This window comes from Phocoena phocoena, chromosome 1, assembly GCF_963924675.1.
Source record: "Phocoena phocoena chromosome 1, mPhoPho1.1, whole genome shotgun sequence".
In the NCBI taxonomy this organism is placed as follows: domain Eukaryota; kingdom Metazoa; phylum Chordata; class Mammalia; order Artiodactyla; family Phocoenidae; genus Phocoena; species Phocoena phocoena.
Genome location: NC_089219.1, coordinates 134,670,343 through 134,689,747, shown reverse-complemented (window position 1 = coordinate 134,689,747; position 19,405 = coordinate 134,670,343). Strand labels below are relative to the sequence as shown.

At 37.3% G+C, this 19,405-nt stretch overlaps 1 protein-coding gene across 2 annotated transcripts in view; it reads right to left on the bottom strand.

Annotated features, from left to right (window-relative positions):
• RASAL2 (RAS protein activator like 2) overlaps nt 1-19,405 on the bottom strand; it is a 378,593-nt gene that overhangs the window by 168,333 nt on the left and 190,855 nt on the right. For both annotated transcript variants that reach the window (XM_065873636.1, XM_065873638.1), the window contains exon 3: nt 2,346-2,469. In XM_065873636.1, coding sequence (XP_065729708.1) covers nt 2,346-2,469 — 124 coding nt within the window. The remainder of the gene's footprint in view (nt 1-2,345; nt 2,470-19,405) is intronic.

Sequence of the window (19,405 nt, the reverse complement as noted above, 5' to 3'; positions counted from 1 at the left end):
AGAATAAAAGGTGCATGTTTTTCATGAGTGGGCATTTCTCCATAGCTGACTGCCTCACACCTGAAATCAAAATGTATGCCATGGTTTTACATCTGCAAAAACTGATCTGTCCTCCTTGGGATTCCTCTACTGGTGAGGAACAAAGAGAATGCAGAGCTTGCAAAGGGAAAGAACCCTGCAAAAACAGAAGGGCTTCCCCACACACTTGACTTACTTATTTGGAAACAAAATTCTATATCTTTATTCTCTTTCTCTGGTCCATCCTTTACTAATGCGTCCTCATCTTCCTAATCTCTAAATGTTCCAGGGCTTAGTCTTAAGCTTTTCTCTTCTACCTAAATACACTTCCCTTGATGATCTCACTCAATCTCATGGCTTCAAACACCATCTATTTGCTAAAAGCCTGAATCTGTATCTCCAGTCTGTACTTCTCCCTTAATTTCCAGACTCACTTATTTCTATCTGTGTATCTAATAAGATCCTCAGACTTAAGATGTCCAAACTGAGCTCCTGGTCAGTCCCACTTTCAAACTTGCTTCTCCCAGTCTTCCTTATTTTAAAAAATAACGTGTCATTCTTCCGGCTGCTCTAGCCAAAATTCTTCACTCTTCTGTTTCTCACTTCCCACATCCAATCCAACCAGCGAACTGGCTTGTTGGCTCCACCTTCAAATATAATCTGGTCACTTCTCAGCCCTTCCACTAATACCATTATGGCCCAAGTTCTACCATGTCTTGTCTAGATTATTGCAATAGCACCCTAATTAGTTTCTAAACTCCCATTCTTGCTTCCCTAGTCTCAGTACAGAGGTCAGTGGCTCCCCACCTCCCAGAGTAAAAGCCAAAGCTCCTACGATGACCTACAAAACCTTTATGATATGCTTGCCAAAGAGCTCATCTTAGTTTGTCTTTCAGACCTGTACCTGGAATGTTGGAGACATTTAACAATTTACTATGTATTTCTCTCCTATAAAATCATAATAATTATTCAGACTACAATTACACTTCCTCAAAAATCAGCTGACTTTTGTGGATCAAAGTGTGAATAGTCAAAGGACCCTAGAGAAGTGGTAAAGAGAGTCATCAACTTAACATTACAAATAATGACAGCAAAGGAGTTGAAAGAAGGTGACTCTGAGCTAGTCCAATTCACATAGAACTTGTATGTGAAATACAAACAGGCTATAAAATGGTTACATCCAGGAAGGTTTGCAATATAATTTAAGCCCACACCTAAACTGGTTTCAACACATGCTAAAGAAGTACAATGGATGAGAGGAAAATTTGATTTTTCCAAGTATGACCCCTTGGAGAAAAGTGTTTGCTAACCTGACTAATGTCTAGAAAAGCAATAAATGTCACAGGATAAGAGAACTAAAGGATTCAAATTCTGACTAAGAACCTGAGCTCCATTTAGAAAATGAAAGGAAATGAAGGAAAAGGCAAAAACAAACAAAAAAACCAAAACGCTGATTTTCAAAAATTCAACAAAATCACAAAATTATCCATACTAACAAACATAGAGACAATAAATGAATCTGTTTTATCTACCTACTAAATGTCTATGACTAAATGTCAAGGTCCATTAAGCAAAGAATAATACCACAATGCAAAACACCAAAGCAACTCCTACTTTTCAAATTCTTTCATTATTTTACTTAATCTTAATTATGTTCACTTAAAATTACCTGACTGGTCTAATTATTTAAATATCTATTGGTAAGCATGCAAAACACCAAACAGAATCATTTGGTAGGAAACAGGGAAACAGCAGCTTTGACACTGACATTAATTCCTTTAGTATATAACAACTCAAGTGGGGTTTTCTGATGTATCCCTTCTGTCACCCACTCCAACCACAGTCCTGAATATAATTTACATAGGCCATATAAAATTAGCTCAGCTAAACTAGCCTAATCTGACATTACATTATACAAGACAACACCAGGAACTGTGTGAACAGGGCACAAACCATTTAATACTAAGTTTCCAACCAAAACTGGCTCCCCAGTGAATCTCAGTGCCTCAATAAGATCACCTAATGTTCTTTTAAAATTTAAAGCCAAGCAGTAAAATCAGAAACAACATATCATCAGGCTTGCCCAGGAGTTTACAGCAACCAACTAGCACTCAGATAAATTTTCTCTCTGCAAAATAACTTTGCTGCCACTTGGTTATAAAGAATAAAACTTTCTAATGATCTCTAATTCTTGGTTAACATACTATATTTTAAAGTACTTACTTAACAGTAAATGAAGGATGTTTTGTTTTATTGTAACACTCAATAACAAGTCCATAAATTACCGGATAAAAACTAGGAATTTCTTTCCTTTTACATTAGCTTACCCAGTTTAGCGGCGCCCTCTGGTGGGTACTCAGGAAACTGACCCTCGGAAGGGACACTGACAGTTCTCCTCAGGCATCGCCCTTTGGTGGAATCTGTCTGCTGATCCTGTCCCTCCACAGGTATCTAGTAAACCAAAAAAGAGATGAAACTTAATAGTGCCATAACTACCTTCTGATTGAATAACGTTTTTAGTTGATGAAGGTAGGAGTGTGTAATCATCAGAGCAAAACAGAAGAAATGTAGAAATAATGTATGCACAAAGGCTAAAGTTATTACCAACCCTTTTTTCAGGAATCTTTTCTTTAAAAAGAAAACTGAAAGATCAGGAAAGGTGTGTATGCAAATTAACTTACATGAAGTATGTACAAATCACATCCAGTTGTGTACCTGCTTAGGGAGCTCAGAAAACAAAACACCCACACAAATAAGATTCCTTTACATCAGAAACTGGTTCACAAGTCCCATTCCTGCCCAATCGTCAATAAGGTAAATGGAAATAAAAGTTGACCAGAAAAACTTCACTCCAAAATTCTCTTAAAAGGTTTTGTTAGATAAAAGGAGTAAAATCAACCAAATTTTCTTCAATTTTAAAAGTAAGCACTTAGAGATAGTTAATGAAATACTATACTACCTATACATGTTTTTAGTGTATAGATAGTAATTGATACATAAAATGGCATATTTTATTCCACAAGTGAGATTAGTTTTTGAAATCCTAAAAAATACTTTTTCTGGCATAACTTTTTTTTCTGTTTGTACATGTGGAATAAGAACTATGTATGGTACAAAAGATCTCTAATTCCGTTAAATATTTTACAATTTACACACTGGTTATCACTGTAGAGTAATGGGATGGCTCTAAGTTGCTTGCTTTTTTTTTTTCGATTTCGGTAATTCTAAAAGACCAAGTCATCTTACTTTGGGGGTAGAGGGCAAAGACTTTTCACAATGAGATTTTATTAGTAACCTCTATCAGAATTAAGAACAGTATTTGTAACATCTTAAATAGTTTGGAAAAATATGTCAGGAATTATGTTATCAAGGCAGTTGCCCGGGAATCATACCTCCTCCCCTCCCTCAAATGGAAACTAACTACCTTTATCTGAGTTTCATGCTCAATTACAAAAGGAGGAAGCTGCAAACAGAAAAACAAGAACTGGTTAGAGCCAACTAGGCCCAAGATGGCAGAAAACCTGATCTCCAGTGGACCTTGAGCCTCACTGTACCGTTCACTGTAATACATTAGCATGCTAAATGACACAACCATGAGCACCATGACAGTTGACAATTGCCATGACAACGGGAAAAGTCCATACAAGGACTGAAAAGGGGTGTTGCCTCAGTTCTGGGTCCAAACCACAGCCTTGTTCTCAGATATCTTATGAATACTCCTTCTCTTTACTCAATTCTTTCCCTTTTACCTGGACCCTTCTATATATATGGTGTCTCAGCCCTAATCAGGTTGAAAAGTTGATTTGCGAAATAAATTCCCACACTCCTCCATTCTTTGGCCAGTTTCATTATTGGCTGTGTGAATCTGAGTGGAAAAAGAACCTCTCCGGCTGAGACCCCTCAGCCTAGGCTAGGACCCTGGTGCGGGTCCAGGCAATCAATTCGGTAACAATTAATCATAGTCTCTAATTCTTATGCCTCCAATACAGGCATTTTTTAACAAATTTCAATAATAATGACTAGCATTAAATTCTTAGTGTGCGCAAGGCTAAGGAATTTACATGTGTGACATTATGAGGAAGCCATTATTATTATCCCCTTTTCACAGATGAGGAATAATTTATCTCTCCAGATGATTACTATGGGCACATCAATTGATCCAGCAAAACTGGAATAGATACGGGCTTAAATGTACATGCTTTCTGCTTTGCCTCAGTAATCCAACTCCTAAGACTGGGTGGGGTCAAGGGGATGATACCAAGGGAAGCTTTCTCTGTGCTACTGAGAATTTGAAAAGCAAAATTCTAATGTCTTCATAAGGACTGAAAATTATCATACTCTTTCCTCATTTCCTCATGACCATAACTACTGTTACTGCTTGCACACTGAGAAACCAAATGGTGGAATTAAGAAAGGTAAAATTCTAAAAAATAAGGGAATATCAAATAATAGCATCAGTAAAGCTAATAAGTCTTCTAAAAGTTCTCTGTAATATAAAACTTTAAGAACAGTAATCTAAGTCATCCACCCCTTTCAGGATGGAAATGATCTCTACATAAATAATTAAAAGAGTAGTACCAAGAGGTTAAATAACTCCCTCCTAGTAAGAAAGGTAAAAATGTATCCTCTACCTGCCTTAGGAAACAAAGGAGGTAAATTTGGAAAAAAAAAAAAAAAAGTAGTCTGGATCTTTGAACAGATGAACATAAATAAATATAACTATTTTTGTAATAGTTCCCCCAAAACAACTATTACCTGAAGGCCTAAGCCATAGAGAAAAGAGGAGCTATTTTTGACATTTTAGGAGGGAATGAGCTACAATCTTATCTGTGGAAATTTATAAAGGCCATATCCAGGAAAAAGAAAGAAATGGTTTCTATTATCATTAGACTTTGTCTCTATCATATCTAAGAAGAGAATAAATAAAATATATCAAACTTCTTATTTGGGCCTAAACTTCACTCACAATTATATTCTCAAAGTTTCAATGTAGACTCTTCATTTCCCACTGTTGAAACTTAAAATATGATCAACAGTTTTATTCACAGTATCACTCTTAAAGTTGAGGGCATTTTATCTCTGACTCAGAATATAAGGGAGAATAGTATTTACTTTTATTCTAAATGTGTGTTTCTTAAGAATCATTTGCTTTTACACCACCACTGACTGTTTCTTACATAAATAATTCTTTTAAAGATATTGACCTGTTTCTTAAAAGTTAGTATAATATTTCAAGTATCTTCAAATGAACTAAGCTGGAGTTTACAAATCTTAGTATACAGCCAAAGAAAATCAGTTTTAGAAAAGACAATTTTAGAAAAATGATTCTGTCCATTCTGATTGTCCTAATTTAGTTTACTACTTCACATTCACTTGTTTACACTAAATTAGTCTAAAAATTGTATATCTTTCAGGTTCGGTAATGAGAGAAATTTTTCTTTTTCTTTTTTTTTTTTTTAAACCTTTTTGCCTTATATGATACTTCTGAGCCTTCTTTTTCTTCAGGGAGAATGGTGACCATCACTGTCTTTGGCTGCCTATTGTCCAATGCCTGAAAATAGCTGGTATATATAATTTTTTTTGAATTTTTGCATTTTATTTTTTTATACAGCAGTTTCTTATTAGTTATCCATGTTATACATATTTATGTATATATGTCAATCCCAATCTCCCAATTAATCACACCACCACCAACCCCCTGCCACTTTCCCCTCCTGGTGTCCATACGCTTGTTCTCTACACCTGTGTCTCTACTTCTGCCCTGCAAACCAGTTCATCCGTATGACTTTTGTAGCTTCTACATATATGCATTAATATACAATATTTGTTTTTCGCCTTCTGACTTACTTCACTCTGTATAACAGTCTCTAGATCCATCCGTGTCTCTACAAATGACCCAACATCGTCCCTTTTTAAGGCTGAGTAATATTCCATTGTATATATGTACCACATCTTCCTTATCCATTCATCTGTTGATGGGCATTTAGGTTGCTTCCATGACCTGGCTATTGTAAATAGTGCTGCAATGAACATTGGGTTGCATGTGTCTTTCTGAATTATGCTTTTCTCGGGATACATGCCCAGTAGGGAGATTGCTGGGTCATATGCTAATTCTATTTTTAGTCTTTTAAGGAACCTCTGTACTGTTCTCCATAGTAGCTGTATCAATTTACATTCCCACCAACAGTACAAGAGGGTTCCCTTTTCTCCACACCCTCTCTAGCATTTGTTGATTGTAGATTTTCTGATGATGCCCATTCTAACTGGTGTGAGGTGATACCTCATTGTAGTTTTGATTTGCATTTCTCTAATAATTAGTGATGTTGAGCAGCTTTTCATGTACTTCTTGGCCATCTGTATGTCTTCTTTGGGGAAATGTCTATTTAGGTCTTCTGCCCATTTTTGGATTGGGTTGTTTGTTTTTTTAATATTGAGCTGCATGAGCTGTTTATATATTTTGGAGATTCATCCTTTGTCTGCTGATTTGTTTGCAAATATTTTCTCCCATTCTGAGGGTTGTCTTTTCGTCTTGTTTGTAGTGTCCTTTGCTTTGCAAAAGCTTTTAAGTTTCACTAGGTCCCATTTGTTTATTTTTGTTTTTATTTCCATTACTCTAGGAGGTGGATCAAAAAAGATCTTGCTGTGATTTATGTCAAAGAGTGTTCTTCCTATGTTTTCCTCTAAGAGTTTTATAGTGTCCACTGTTACATTTAGGTCTGTAACCCATTCTGAGTTTATTTTTGTGTATGGTGTGAGGGAGTGTTCTAATTTCATTCTTTTACATGTAGCTGTTCCGTTTTCCCAGCACCACTTACTGAAGAGGCTGTCTTTTCTCCATTGTATATCCTTGCCTCCTTTGTCATAGATTAGTTGACCATAGGTGCATGGGGTTATCTCTGGGCTTTTTATCCTGTTCCAATGATCTATATTTCTGTTTTTGTGCCAGTACCATATTGTCTTGATTACTGTAGCTTTGTAGTATAGGCTGAAGTCAGGGAGTCTGATTCCTCCAGCTCCGTTTTTTTCCCTCAAGACTGCTTTGGCTATTCAGGGTCTTCCGTGTCTCCATACAAATTTTAAGATATTTTGTTCTAGTTCTGTAAAAAATACCACTGGTAATTTGACTGCATCGAATCTGTAGATTGCTTTGGGTAGTAGAGTCATTTTCACAATACTGATTCTTCCAATCCAAGAACATGGTATATCTCTCCATCTGTTTGCAACATCTTTAATTTCTTTCATCAGTGTCTTATAGTTTTCAGCATACAGGTCTTTTGTATCCCTAGATAGGTTTATTCCAGGGATTTTATTCTTTTTGTTGCAGTGGTAAACGGGAGTCTTTCCTTAATTTCTCTTTCAGATTTTTCATCATTAGTGTATAGGAATGCAAGAGATTTCTGTGCATTAATTTTGTATCCTGCAACTTTACCAAATTCATTGATTAGCTCTAGTAGTTTTCTGGTGGCATCTTTAGGATTCTCTATGTATGGTATCATGTCATCTGCAAACAGTGACAGTTTTACTTCTTCTTTTCCAATTTGTATTGCCTTTATTTCTTTTTCTTCTCTGATTGCCATGGCTAGGACTTCCAAAACTATGTTGAATAACAGTGGCGAAAGTGGACATCCTTCTCTTGTTCCTGATCTTAGAGCAAATGCTTTCAGTTTTTCACCATTGAGAATGATGTTTGCTGTGGGTTTGTTGTATGTGGCCTTTGTTATGTTGAGGTAGGTTTCCTCTATGCCCACTTTCTGGAGAGTTTTTATCACAAATAGGTGTTGAATTCTGTCAAAAGCTTTTTCTGCATCTAGTGAGATGATCAAATGGTTTTTATTCTTCAATTTGTTAATATGGTGTATCACATTGATTGATTTGCATATATTGAAGAATCCCTGCATTCCTGGGGTAAATCTCACTTGATCATGGTGTATGATCCTTTTAATGTGTTGTTGGATTCTGTTTGCTAGTGTTTTGTTGAGGATTTTTGCATCTATATTCATCAGTGATATTGGTCTGTAATTTTCTTTCTCTGTAGTCTCTTTGTCTGGTTTTGGTATCAGGAGGATGGTGGCCTCACAGAATGAGTTTGGGAGTGTTCCTTCCTCTGCTTTATTTTGGCAGAGTTTGGGAAGGATAGGTGTTAGCTCTTCTCTAAAAGTTTGTTGGAATTCACCTGTGAAGCCATCTGGTCCTGGGCTTTTGTTTGTTGGAAGATTTTTAATCACAGTTTCAATTTCATTACTTGTGATTGGTCTGTTCATATTTTCTGTTTCTTCCTGGCTCAGTCTTGGAAGGTTATACCTTTCTAAGAATTTGTCCATTTCTTCCAGGTTGTCCATTTTATTGCATAGAGTTGCTTGTAATAGTCTCTTGGGATGATTTGTATTTCTGTAGTGTCTGTTGCAACATCTCCTTTTTCATTTCTAATTTCATTGATTTGCACCCTCTCCCTCTTTTTCTTGATGAGACTGGCTAAAGGTTCATCAATTTTGTTCATCTTCTCAAAGAACCAGCTTTTAGCTTTATTGATCTTTGCTCTTGTTTTCTTTGTTTCTATTTTATTTATTTCTGCTCTCATCTTTATGATTTCTTTCCTTCTACTAACTTTGGGTTTTGTTTGTTCTTCTTTCTCTAGTTCCTTTAGGTGTAAGATTACATTGTTTATTTGAGATTTTTCCTGTTTCTTGAGGTAGGCTTGTATTGCTATTAACTTCCCTCTTAGAACTGCTTTTGCTGCATCCCATAGGTTTTGGATCATGGTGTTTTTGTTATAATTTGTCTCTAGGTATTTTCTGATTTCCTCTTTTATTTCTTCAGTGATATCTTGGTCATTTAGTAACTTATTGTTTAGTCTCCATGTGTTTGTGTTCTTTTCCCTGTAACTGATTTCTAATCTCATAGCGTTGTGGTCAGAAAAGATGCTTTATATGATTTCAATTTACTGAGGCTTGATTTGTGACCCAAGATGTGATCTATCCTGGAGAATGTTCCGTGCGCACTTGAGAAGAAAGTGTAATCTGCTGTTTTTGTTTCTTTATTAATTTTCCGTTTGGATGATCTGTCCATTGGTGTAAGTGAGGTGTTAAAGTCTCCCATTATTATTGTGTTGCTGTTGATTTCCTCCTTTACAGCTGTTAGCAGTTGCCTTATGTATTGAGGTGCCCCTATGTTGGGTGCATATATATTTATAATTGTTATATCTTCTTCTTGGATTGTTCCCTTGATCATTATGTAGTGTCCTTCCTTGTCTCTTGTAACATTCTTTATTTTAAAGTCTATTTTATCTTATATGAGTATTGCTACTCCAGCTTTCTTTTGATTTCCATTTGCATGGACTATCTTTTTCCATCCCTTCACTTTCAGTCTGTATGTGTCCCTAGGTCTGAAGTGGGTCTCTTGTAGACAGCATATATATGGGTGTTGTTTTTGTATCCATTCAGCAAGCCTGTGTCTTTTGGTTGCAGGATTTAATCCATTCACGTTTAAGGTAACTATCGATATGTATGTTCCTATGACCATTTTCTTAATTGTTATGCGTTTGTTTTTGTAGGTCCTTTCCTCCTCTTGTGTTTCCCACTTAGAGAAATTCCTCTAGCATTTGTTGTAGAGCTGGTTTAGTGGTGCTGAATTCTCTTAGCTTTTGCTTCTCTGTAAAGCTTTTGATTTCTCCACTGAATCTGAATGAGATCCTTGCCAGGTAGAGTAATCTTGGTTGTAGATTCTTCCCTTTCATCACTTTAAATATGTCATGCCACTCTGTTCCGGCTTGTAGAGTTTCTGCTGAGAAACAGCTGTTAACCTTATGGGAGTTCCCTTGTATGTTATTTGTCGTTTTTCCCTTGCTGCTTTCAATAATTTTTCTTTGTCTTTAATTTTTACCAGTTGATTACTATGTGTCTTGGCATGTTTCTCCTTGGGTTATCCTGTATGGGACTCGCTGCACTTCCTGGACTTGGGTGGCTATTTCCTTTCCCATGTTAGGGAAGTTTTCACCTATAATCTTTTCAAATGTTTTCTCTGGTCCTTTCTCTCACTCTTCTCCTTCTGGGACCCCTATAATGCGAATGTTGTTGTGTTTAATGTTGTTCCAGAGGTCTCTTAGGCTGTCTTCATTTCTTTTCATTCTTTTCTCTTTATTCTGTGCCGCAACAGTGAATTCCATCATTCTGTCTTCCAGGTCACTTATCTGTTCTTCTGCCTCCATTATTCTGCTATTGATTCCTTGCAGTGTAGTTTTCATTTCAGTTATTGTATTGCTCATCTGTTTGTTTGTTCTTTAATTCTTCTAGGTCTTTGTTAAACATTTCTTGCATCTTCTCAATCTTTGCCTCCATTCTTTTTCTGAGGTCCTGGATCATCTTCACTGTTTTTATTCTGAATTCTTTTTCTGGAAGGTTGCCTATCTCTACTTCATTTAGTTGTTTTTCTGAGGTTTTATCTTTTTCCTTCATCTGGTACATAGCCCTCTGCCTTTTCATTTTGTCTCTCTTTCTGTGAATGTGGTTTTTGTTCCATAGGCTACAGGATTGTAGTTCTTGCTTCTGCTGTCTGCCCTCTGGTGGATTAGGCTATATAAGAGGCTTGTGCAAGTTTCATGATGGGAGAGAGTGGTGATGGGCAGAGCTCAGTGAAACTTTAATCTGCTTGTCTGCTGATGCGTGGGGCTGTGTTCCCTCCTTGTCGGTTGTTTGGCCTGAGGCGACCCAACACTGGAGCCTACCTGGCTTTTTGGTGAGGCTAATGGCGTACTCTGGGAGGGCTCACACCAAGGAGTTCTTCCCAGAACTGCTGCCAGTGTCCTTGTCATCACAGTGAGACACAGCCACCCCCCGCCTCTGTAGAAGACCCTCCCCCACTAGCAGGCAGGCCTCGTTCAGTCTCCTGTGGGGTCACTGCTCCTTCCCCTGCGTCCTGATATGCACACTACTTTGTGTGTGCCCTCCAAGAGTGGAGTCTCTGTTTCTCCCAGTCCTGTCAAAGTCCTGCAATCAAATCCCACTAGCTTTCAAAGTCTGATTCTCTAGGAATTCCTCCTCCCGTTGTCGGACCCCCAGGTTGGGAAGCCTGACGTGGGGCTCAGAACCTTCACTCCAGTGGGTGGACTTCTGTGGTACAAGTGTTCTCCAGTTTGTGAGTCACCCACCCAGCAGTTATGGGATTTGATTTTATTGTGATTGCGCCCCTGCTACCGTCTCACTGTGGCTTTTCCTTTGTCTTTGGATGTGGGGTATCTTTTTTAGTGAGTTCCGGTGTCTTCCTGTTGATGACTGTTCAGCAGTTAGTTGTGATTCTGGTGCTCTTGCAAGAGGGAGTGAGCGCATGTCCTTCTACTCCACCATCTTGAACCAATCTCTGGCTGCTATATGTATTTTTTTGGTCTAGTCTTATTTTGTTTGCAATGGGAGCGCTAGTCTTGTACCAGTTACTCCATCACAGCTGGTGTCAAAAGCCTCTTATTCTCTCTTATCCAAACTACTAATACAGTCTCTTCATTGGTGATATTCTGCCCCTTAAATCTATCCTTTATATAGTTTCCAGAATATTTCTAAAATGCAATTATAATCATTTACGGTACACCTCCGTGAGATTCCTCCAATAACAGATCTCTCTCTCGCACTTTACTTATACATGGAATCATAATTAATCATAATTATTCATTTGTGCAACTAATTCCACATAAGTTAACAGCTTAACTTACCAGTCATTCTGAGACTTAAAGGCCTTCAGTTGCTCTCCTTTGCAGTGTTTTTCAAGGAAGTGATGGTATGTTTGTGTGTGCATGTGACAAGGGACTTATCTCTCTGCTTCAACCACAGCATAATTCTGAGTTTATCTGTTGTACAGGGCTTCTGCATAAGCTTTTCTACAAAAGGCGTTGTTCTGCTAAAAGAGTGTTTTGAAACTAATATCTTACAGAGCAAGTGCAAGTTCCCTTATATAGTATACCAGGTTTTCCACAATCTGGCCACTGTATAAGTATCCAGCTTTAGACTTTACATAGTAGGAACACCAAATTGCTTGCATTTCCCTAACATATTCCTTATGTTGTAGTTCAATGCCTTTGCTTAGTTTGTTCTCTCAGACTGAAATATTTTCCCTCACTTTCTTTTCTATTCTATACCTGCAAGGTAATAACCATCCTAAGGCTTAGGACAGGCATTGCTTCTTCCAGGAACCTTCCTTTCTATCAGTTCCCTAAGGGAGGTTAAGGTACACCTCCCTGAGGTTCCTCCAATAACATATCTTTCTCTGGCACTATACTTATACATGGATTCATAATTATTCATTTGTGCAACTAATTCCACATAAGTTAACAGTTTAACTTACCAGTCAATCTCCAAACCTTAAAATAGCTCCAACTCACAAATGAATAGATGAATATTTGATAGGCAGAGATGGGGGCCATTTTAGGCAAAGGAAATAACGTAACATCAGCCAAGAAGTTGGTATGCATACTATTTTTTTTTTACTGTATTTGGAACCAGGAGTAGGCCAATTTAGCTAGAGCCTCTTAAGGGGGAGAAGTGGGAGAACACCAAAATATATTATAACCACATGGGAAGGCTTTAATACCAGGCCATGAATAATTCAGGAAGCACTGGGAAACAATTCAAGTTTTTAGATCAGAGGAATAGTAGTCTTGTAATTGGTCTGTCTCCTTCCTACCTTTCCCTCTTCCAATACATCTTACAGATTAATATTCATAACACATAACTTTGATCCCCTTCCTTTCTTAAGCTTCCTTTGGTAACTGCCCATTGTCAATAGCATCTTAATGACAGAGACTACAGTGCTTTAGAATAAATGGATTTCTTTCTTTTATTCTATCCAGTTTACTTGTGCTATTTATCAAATGCCATTTTAAAATTATTTTTCCTATTCCCACAACTAAATTTGGTACTGGGGAGAGGGGAAAGAACTGTGTCTTATTCTTTGTAACTCCTATCAGTGAATTCACATACAGGGGCACATTATGTATCTGCTGAATAACTTGAAAGTAGTTCTGAATGAAATATGCCATGGGTAGTTTACCCCAGGATAAATAACAATTGATTTTAGCTGTTTGCACAAAGCCTAACTGCTATTTTCATCAATATATCTGAGTGTAAATACTGTTTTCTAAAATCATGAAAAATATTTTGAAATTGCATTATTACTACCTTGCTGCCTTTACACTAGCATCAAGCTTTTAAAATTCCAAATACAGAAAGTAGAGTCTGACTGAAGAAAAAAGGAGCCACATTTACCATTCTTAATGCCTTGTTATTGCCAAAAGAAAGGAACTCACAAATTCAGCTTTCTTTTGTATTTTTATACTGGCTGCACCCTGGGGAGTTCATGATTATCTTCTCTACCATTTCCCTCAACTCCTTAATCTCAAGTTTACTTGGTCTTATCTCTTGCAAGCAAAATGGAATTCAAATGGCCTCCTACGTCCTCTTTGAACGGGTTGGTGCCAAGCCAGCTGGGGCCTATCCTGGCATCCGGACAGGGAAGTAAATTCATAACACATAAGCAATGTCTATTTGGCACAATTTGCATGAAGCAATTTACTGAATCAGTGAATCATTTCTCAAGGTGATACTCCTGGCACCTCTTTCAGCATTCTGCCCAGATCTACTCTTCTGTTACATTCCCATTTTGGTAATTAGTATACTTAACACTCTTCCCAGGTACATTGCCCAAGCAACCTTTTTCCTATTTCTGACAGGAAACATGCAGAGTTAAGGGAGAGCATTAAAAGATCCCACATAGTGAATACATGAGTGATACTAGACTAATATAATCCTCCCACATTCCAACACTGCCTGGCTAAGGATTCAGTTTAAACCCTTACAGAACCCTCTTAATTGATCTTATTAATACAGCAATAAACACCCCTGTGATTCGCTGATTAAGGTTTAAAACAGCTTTTTAAGATAATTTTAGCAGGAAATTCCTTAAACTCCTTGTTTCAAGGAATTCTAAGTTGTTCCACGCAAAACTCCAAATATAAGAGTTATATTCTTCTTGATAGTGTGGGTGGAAGGTAAAAAGAGTGACAGCATATTCTGGTCCTTCCACCAAAAAAAAAAAAAAAAAAAAGTATTTCTAAACTTTTCCTATCATGAAATTAACAGAATATTAAATAAAATTCAAGTAGCAGGTATAACAATGCCTTAACATTTTCTTATCCTAGAGATTTAATCCAGTTTCTCCAACTTATAGTGGTAGAACATACCCGTCTCAGGGCATTAAACTGTTTGCGTAAACTTGTCATCCCTTACCTGGTCTATTGCAATAACGTAACTCATCTATTTCCTTCCAATCCCTTTCACTCAATTTTCCACGTGATCAACAGAGTTACTTTTCTAAGAAGCAAATGTGATGATGTCATTGCCCTATTAAATACCTTTCCATGATCCAAATCATTTCTAGAATAAAGTCCAAATTCCTTAGCATGGCCTTCAAGGCACTTTATTATTCGGCTCTTGCCAGCTATCATTTTTCCTCTTGCAAATTATATTCCAAGAATTCTGAACATTTTGCAGTTTGCCAAAGAGATATAAGATGTTTCTTGACTTTGTATCTTTATATATACGTAGAATATCCTTCCCTTCTTTTCCTCCAAGTGAGCTTCTATTTGTCCCTAAAGACATGGCTTAATCACAAATTTATCTGTAGATACTTTTTTGGCATTCTCTACTTTAAACAATAACCCACCCCAGGCAATATCTTAGTTAATCTTTCCCTTGTGGTAATGTAATAATCTTTTTTAAAAAATTGTATTGAGGTTAAATTCATGTAACATAAAATTAACCACTGTAAAGTGAATACTTCAGTGACATTTAGTACATTCATGATGTTGTGCAACCACCACCTCTGTATCTAGTTCTAAACAGTTTTAACTTTTAATTTACCTCAGTGTGTTCCCAACAAACTGCATCTTTGCAACCACAATACTTTACACATAACAGATGCTCAATAAATAAAGATGGAATTTCATATTCAACAATAGAAAAGCATCTTATGGATTATTTTTCCCCTCTTTTATTATCCAGTCTTAGAAAAAATATGTAATTACACCTCTTGTTGTGGGAAGACTTATCACATAAAAAAGAAAAGATAGAAGGTTCGTCTCCTCCCAAACTTAAATTTAAAAAATGGATATTCAGGAATCAAAGTTTATAATTTGGCTTTTTCAAAATTTATTCAACAAATATTTGTTAGAATTTACTTATGTGTCAGAACTGTTCTAAGCACTGAGGGATATAGCACTGAAAAAAACGGATAAAATCCTCCCTGCCCTAAAAGCTTATATAAGAGAAAAGAGACAATAAACATAATAAATAAATTATATAGCATTTTAGAAGGTGGTAAATGCGATAGGGGAAAAAAAAATACAGCCAGGTAATTAGATCGGAAGTTCTGAATGGAGATACAGGGAGGAGTTGCAATTTTGAATAAGTTGGTCAGAGTAGGGCTTATTGAGTAGGTGATATGCAACCAAAGAGTTGAAGGAGGTGAGAAAGTGAGTCCTGCAAATATCTGAGGAAAAGCCAAGGCTAAGGTCTTGAGGCAAGAACATGCCTGATGTGCTTAAAACAGTGACAAAGCCATATCCAAGTAGAGGTGTATAATGGACAGATGGATATGAGTCTAGAGAAGAGAGATGTATAGGCTTAAGATAAAAAATTAAGATCATCAGCTTTAGAGGGTATTTGAAGTCATAAGATTGGATGAGATTCCTAAGGAAGTGAGGTCCACGGACTGAACTCTGTAGCACTCCCCTGTTGAGATTTGGAGAGTAGAAGAGAAATCTGCAAAGATGACTCAGAAGGAACTGCCAGAGAGACAGGAAGAAAACTAAGACAGCACAGTGTCATGGAAGCCAAGTGAAGAAGGTGGTTCTAGGAGGAGGAATGAGTGATCAACTGTTAAATTCCACTAACAGATTAAGTAAAACAAGAAGTGAGAACTGACCACTGAATTTAGCAATGTGGAGGTCACCAGTGAGCTTAACAAGAGCAATTTTCACAAGGTGACATAGGTCAGAGTATGAATGAAGTAGGTTTAAGAGAGAATGAGAGAAGAATTAGAGACAATGAGTTTAGAAGTTTCCAGAATTTTTGCTGGTAAGGGAAGCAAAGAAAGGGGTGGTAACTGGTGGTAGAAGTGAGATTAATGCAGGCTCATTTTTTCTTTTAAGATGGGAGAAATAATAGCATGCTGATGGGAACGATCTAGTAGAGAGCAGAGAGTTGGAGATGTAAAAGAGGTAAGGGAGAACTGCTATTGATACATCCTTGAATAGGCAAGAATGGGCACAAGGGGAGAGGCTGACAGTTGGATTGTAGGCAATCAAACCACAGCGAAAAGAGGGAAATCAGAGTATAAGGAAATAGTTGCTGGTGGATGGGTAGACATGGTAAAAGAGTTCTCTTTTGAGTGGCTGAATTTTCTCAGTGAAATAAGCAGCAAAGTAATCAGCTATAAGTGAGGGTAATAGACAAGGAATTATAATAGAAGAGGAAGCATGAAAAAATCATCTCAGAAATCATCCTGGATTGTGCTACTCCAAGTGTGGTGCAAGGTCCTGTGCTGTTCTGCAAACTGTTAATGGTCCACAATAAACAATTTAGCAACACAGAAATTGAGAATTGTGCCTGGTGTGATCAGTGGATTCATCTCATTGTACAGCACACTCTCCATGAACATGTACAATTTTTGTAATTCTATTCCTTATTTTCCTATGTATGATTATTATTGTACTGTAATTTCATTTTTGTTTAATAAAAATTTGGACTTAGACTTTTGTCTTTTTAAAACTTGATTTTTCTTCACAATTCACATTATTGTATTTTATTGTTCATGATGAGGTAGGGAAAAACTTGGTCCTTTACCACGCATAGACTGAGAAGCACTAGTCCAGTAGAGTTGGAAAGCAACTGGACTAGGAAATGTTTTGTGATTGCCAAGCAGCATTAGAGGCTCACGTGAGATTTGTAGCCATTAGTTTAAAGACTGTCAGCAGGGTGGAGTGGTTTTCTCCAGACACATTATGCTGCACGGAAGCAGGGCAGGATAGATGAGGAGCAGGATTTAACTGACCTATCACATTGCCAAGTGAGTATGATGATGCAAAAAACGGCAAGGAAATAGTATGCAAAGATGAAAATGACTGACCATGGAATTCAAGCTGGGAGAAGAGGGAAGAGAGGATATCAGAGGTATGAGGGGCAGAAAAGGTGACAAGATCAATGGCCCATAGGTCCCAAAGGATTGAAAAATTGTTGGAAAAAGGGATGAACTGGAAAGATATGAGGTCAGACAGTAAGATGCACACAATTGAGAATATTGAGAAGTTGTAGCAATGAGGCAGGGTAGAGGAAAAGATTCTTGGAGGAGAGGAGTTCAAGGAACTTAGAGTCAGTGTGTTGAAAGAATCATCTCTGTAGATATTAGAATCCTCACAAGTTAAGGCTGGAGTAGTGCTGGAAATAATGATAATGAGCCAGAAGCTAAAATCAACAAGAAATGACGGGGGCCGGGGGTGGGGCTGGAAGATGACTACAACATGGGACTCAGAGTCTGGGCTTTATAGGGAAAATGAGGGAGAAGAGACAGGAAGCAGCCATGAAAGGAGAAGGATGTCTACTACAGGCAGCATGGTATGAAGGCTGTGGGAAAAAAACAGCCATCACTTGACAGGACTTCACAGATGACAGTGTCCTCAGGAAAGCTACAGGTTCTCATGAGACCAAGAAGTTAAGGAACTGCTTCAGAAAAGGGGTGGAAGAAACAGCTGATTTGGTTGATGATGGACTGTGAGTTGCAGAGGGCAAAGGGTTTCAAAAGGTGGGAAAGGAGAAAAGAGGATATACAGAGCGATATGTAGACGAGAAAATGAGGGGTTCCCCAGATGTCTAGGGCTACTCTTGATGGCTGGCATAAAAAGCGATAAAGTACATAAGAAATTGTTTTAGAAATCATTCATCATGGACAGTTATTTTATGGGACTAAAGGGAGCCCAAGCCTGGATTACTCAATTGATCAGTAATATTTAATCCATGCATTATATCTTGGTTCTAGATAAGGAATGCTCTTGACCTTATGCTATCTATCTTTAGGCTATTTAATTTCTCACATTACTAATTGAATAAAATGTAGGTAAGGGCAAAAAGATGGCAGATGATATGTTCATATCACTCCTTATTAACAGCTCTGATAAAAGACTGCTGACAGAGTCGATTGGTTTAAATGCACATGTTAAATTATCTGTCTATTCAAATTGGATAATTAGAAATATTCTACACTAATATTCACTCTACCAATTTTTATTATGTATCTACTTAATAGAAACAAAGCAACATGTACTATACTGTTCCAGAAAGGGCTCACCTTTATTGAATTATTTTAATAAAATTAAGTTTAATTATATTACAATACTGGAAAAGGGTCATGGGTAGGGAGATGGTAACAAAAGTAAGGGACATTTTTCAATGGTTGGAGAAAAAGAATAACCAAGTTCATAGAGGGCACATTAGCCAGGCCCTTGCAAGTAAGAATTGCCTATGAAAATAAAAGAAGAAACTGAAATTGCTTTATTGCTATGACCTTGCCTTTACGATGTTAAAGAATGGTAAGTAAGAGAAGAGATGCAAAAGAAAAGGGACAGAGGGGGAGGAGAGAGAGGAGAAAAGGGAGGTAGAGATCCACAGACTAGAATTAAGAAATGTGTTTTCTGCGCACTGCTTCCTCTGAACTAACTTTTCCAGAGGGATGGCTTATGAAATTGATATTCTACCTACAGTTTTCTAGTTATTTATATATATTTTTGGCAATTAATCTTTCTCCTTCATCGAATGAGATCTCTTCTTCTCCTTCCCTCCCATTATCCCTCTTCTTGTCAAGATCATACTAATTTTTTTATGTTGTGGAGTAGGATGGTTTTTTGGCCTTACCAAGTCAACTATCCAATACATCACCAATAAGCAAATGAATTATTTGGATGTGGAAGGATTTGTACACTGTAATAGTTTGAGGAGTAAAGTAGTAATAGTATATGATAAGTTCAAGGGTTTTTTCACTTAGAGGGACAGAAAGTTTACCTAGAACTAGATGTCTGTACTAATTACATTCTGTCTGCCTCTCCAGATCTACTCTCTGCCCTTCTCTCCCTTGCTGTGCTTCAGGAAACAAATCTCTACAGAACACATCAAAAGCAATCTTTTCCTTTGGCTTCAAGTTAGGTTTGGCCAGTAGGTAACACTGGCAAGAAATCAGAAAGCAGGAAAGAGACCTGGTGTGTCTGTTCTCCCTTGCTTCCTCCCTGCTGGCCATTTTTGTTTTGGTAGAGGCTGTGTTCTTTTGTGTATAGCCATAGCAACTGTTATGCAGTCCTTTC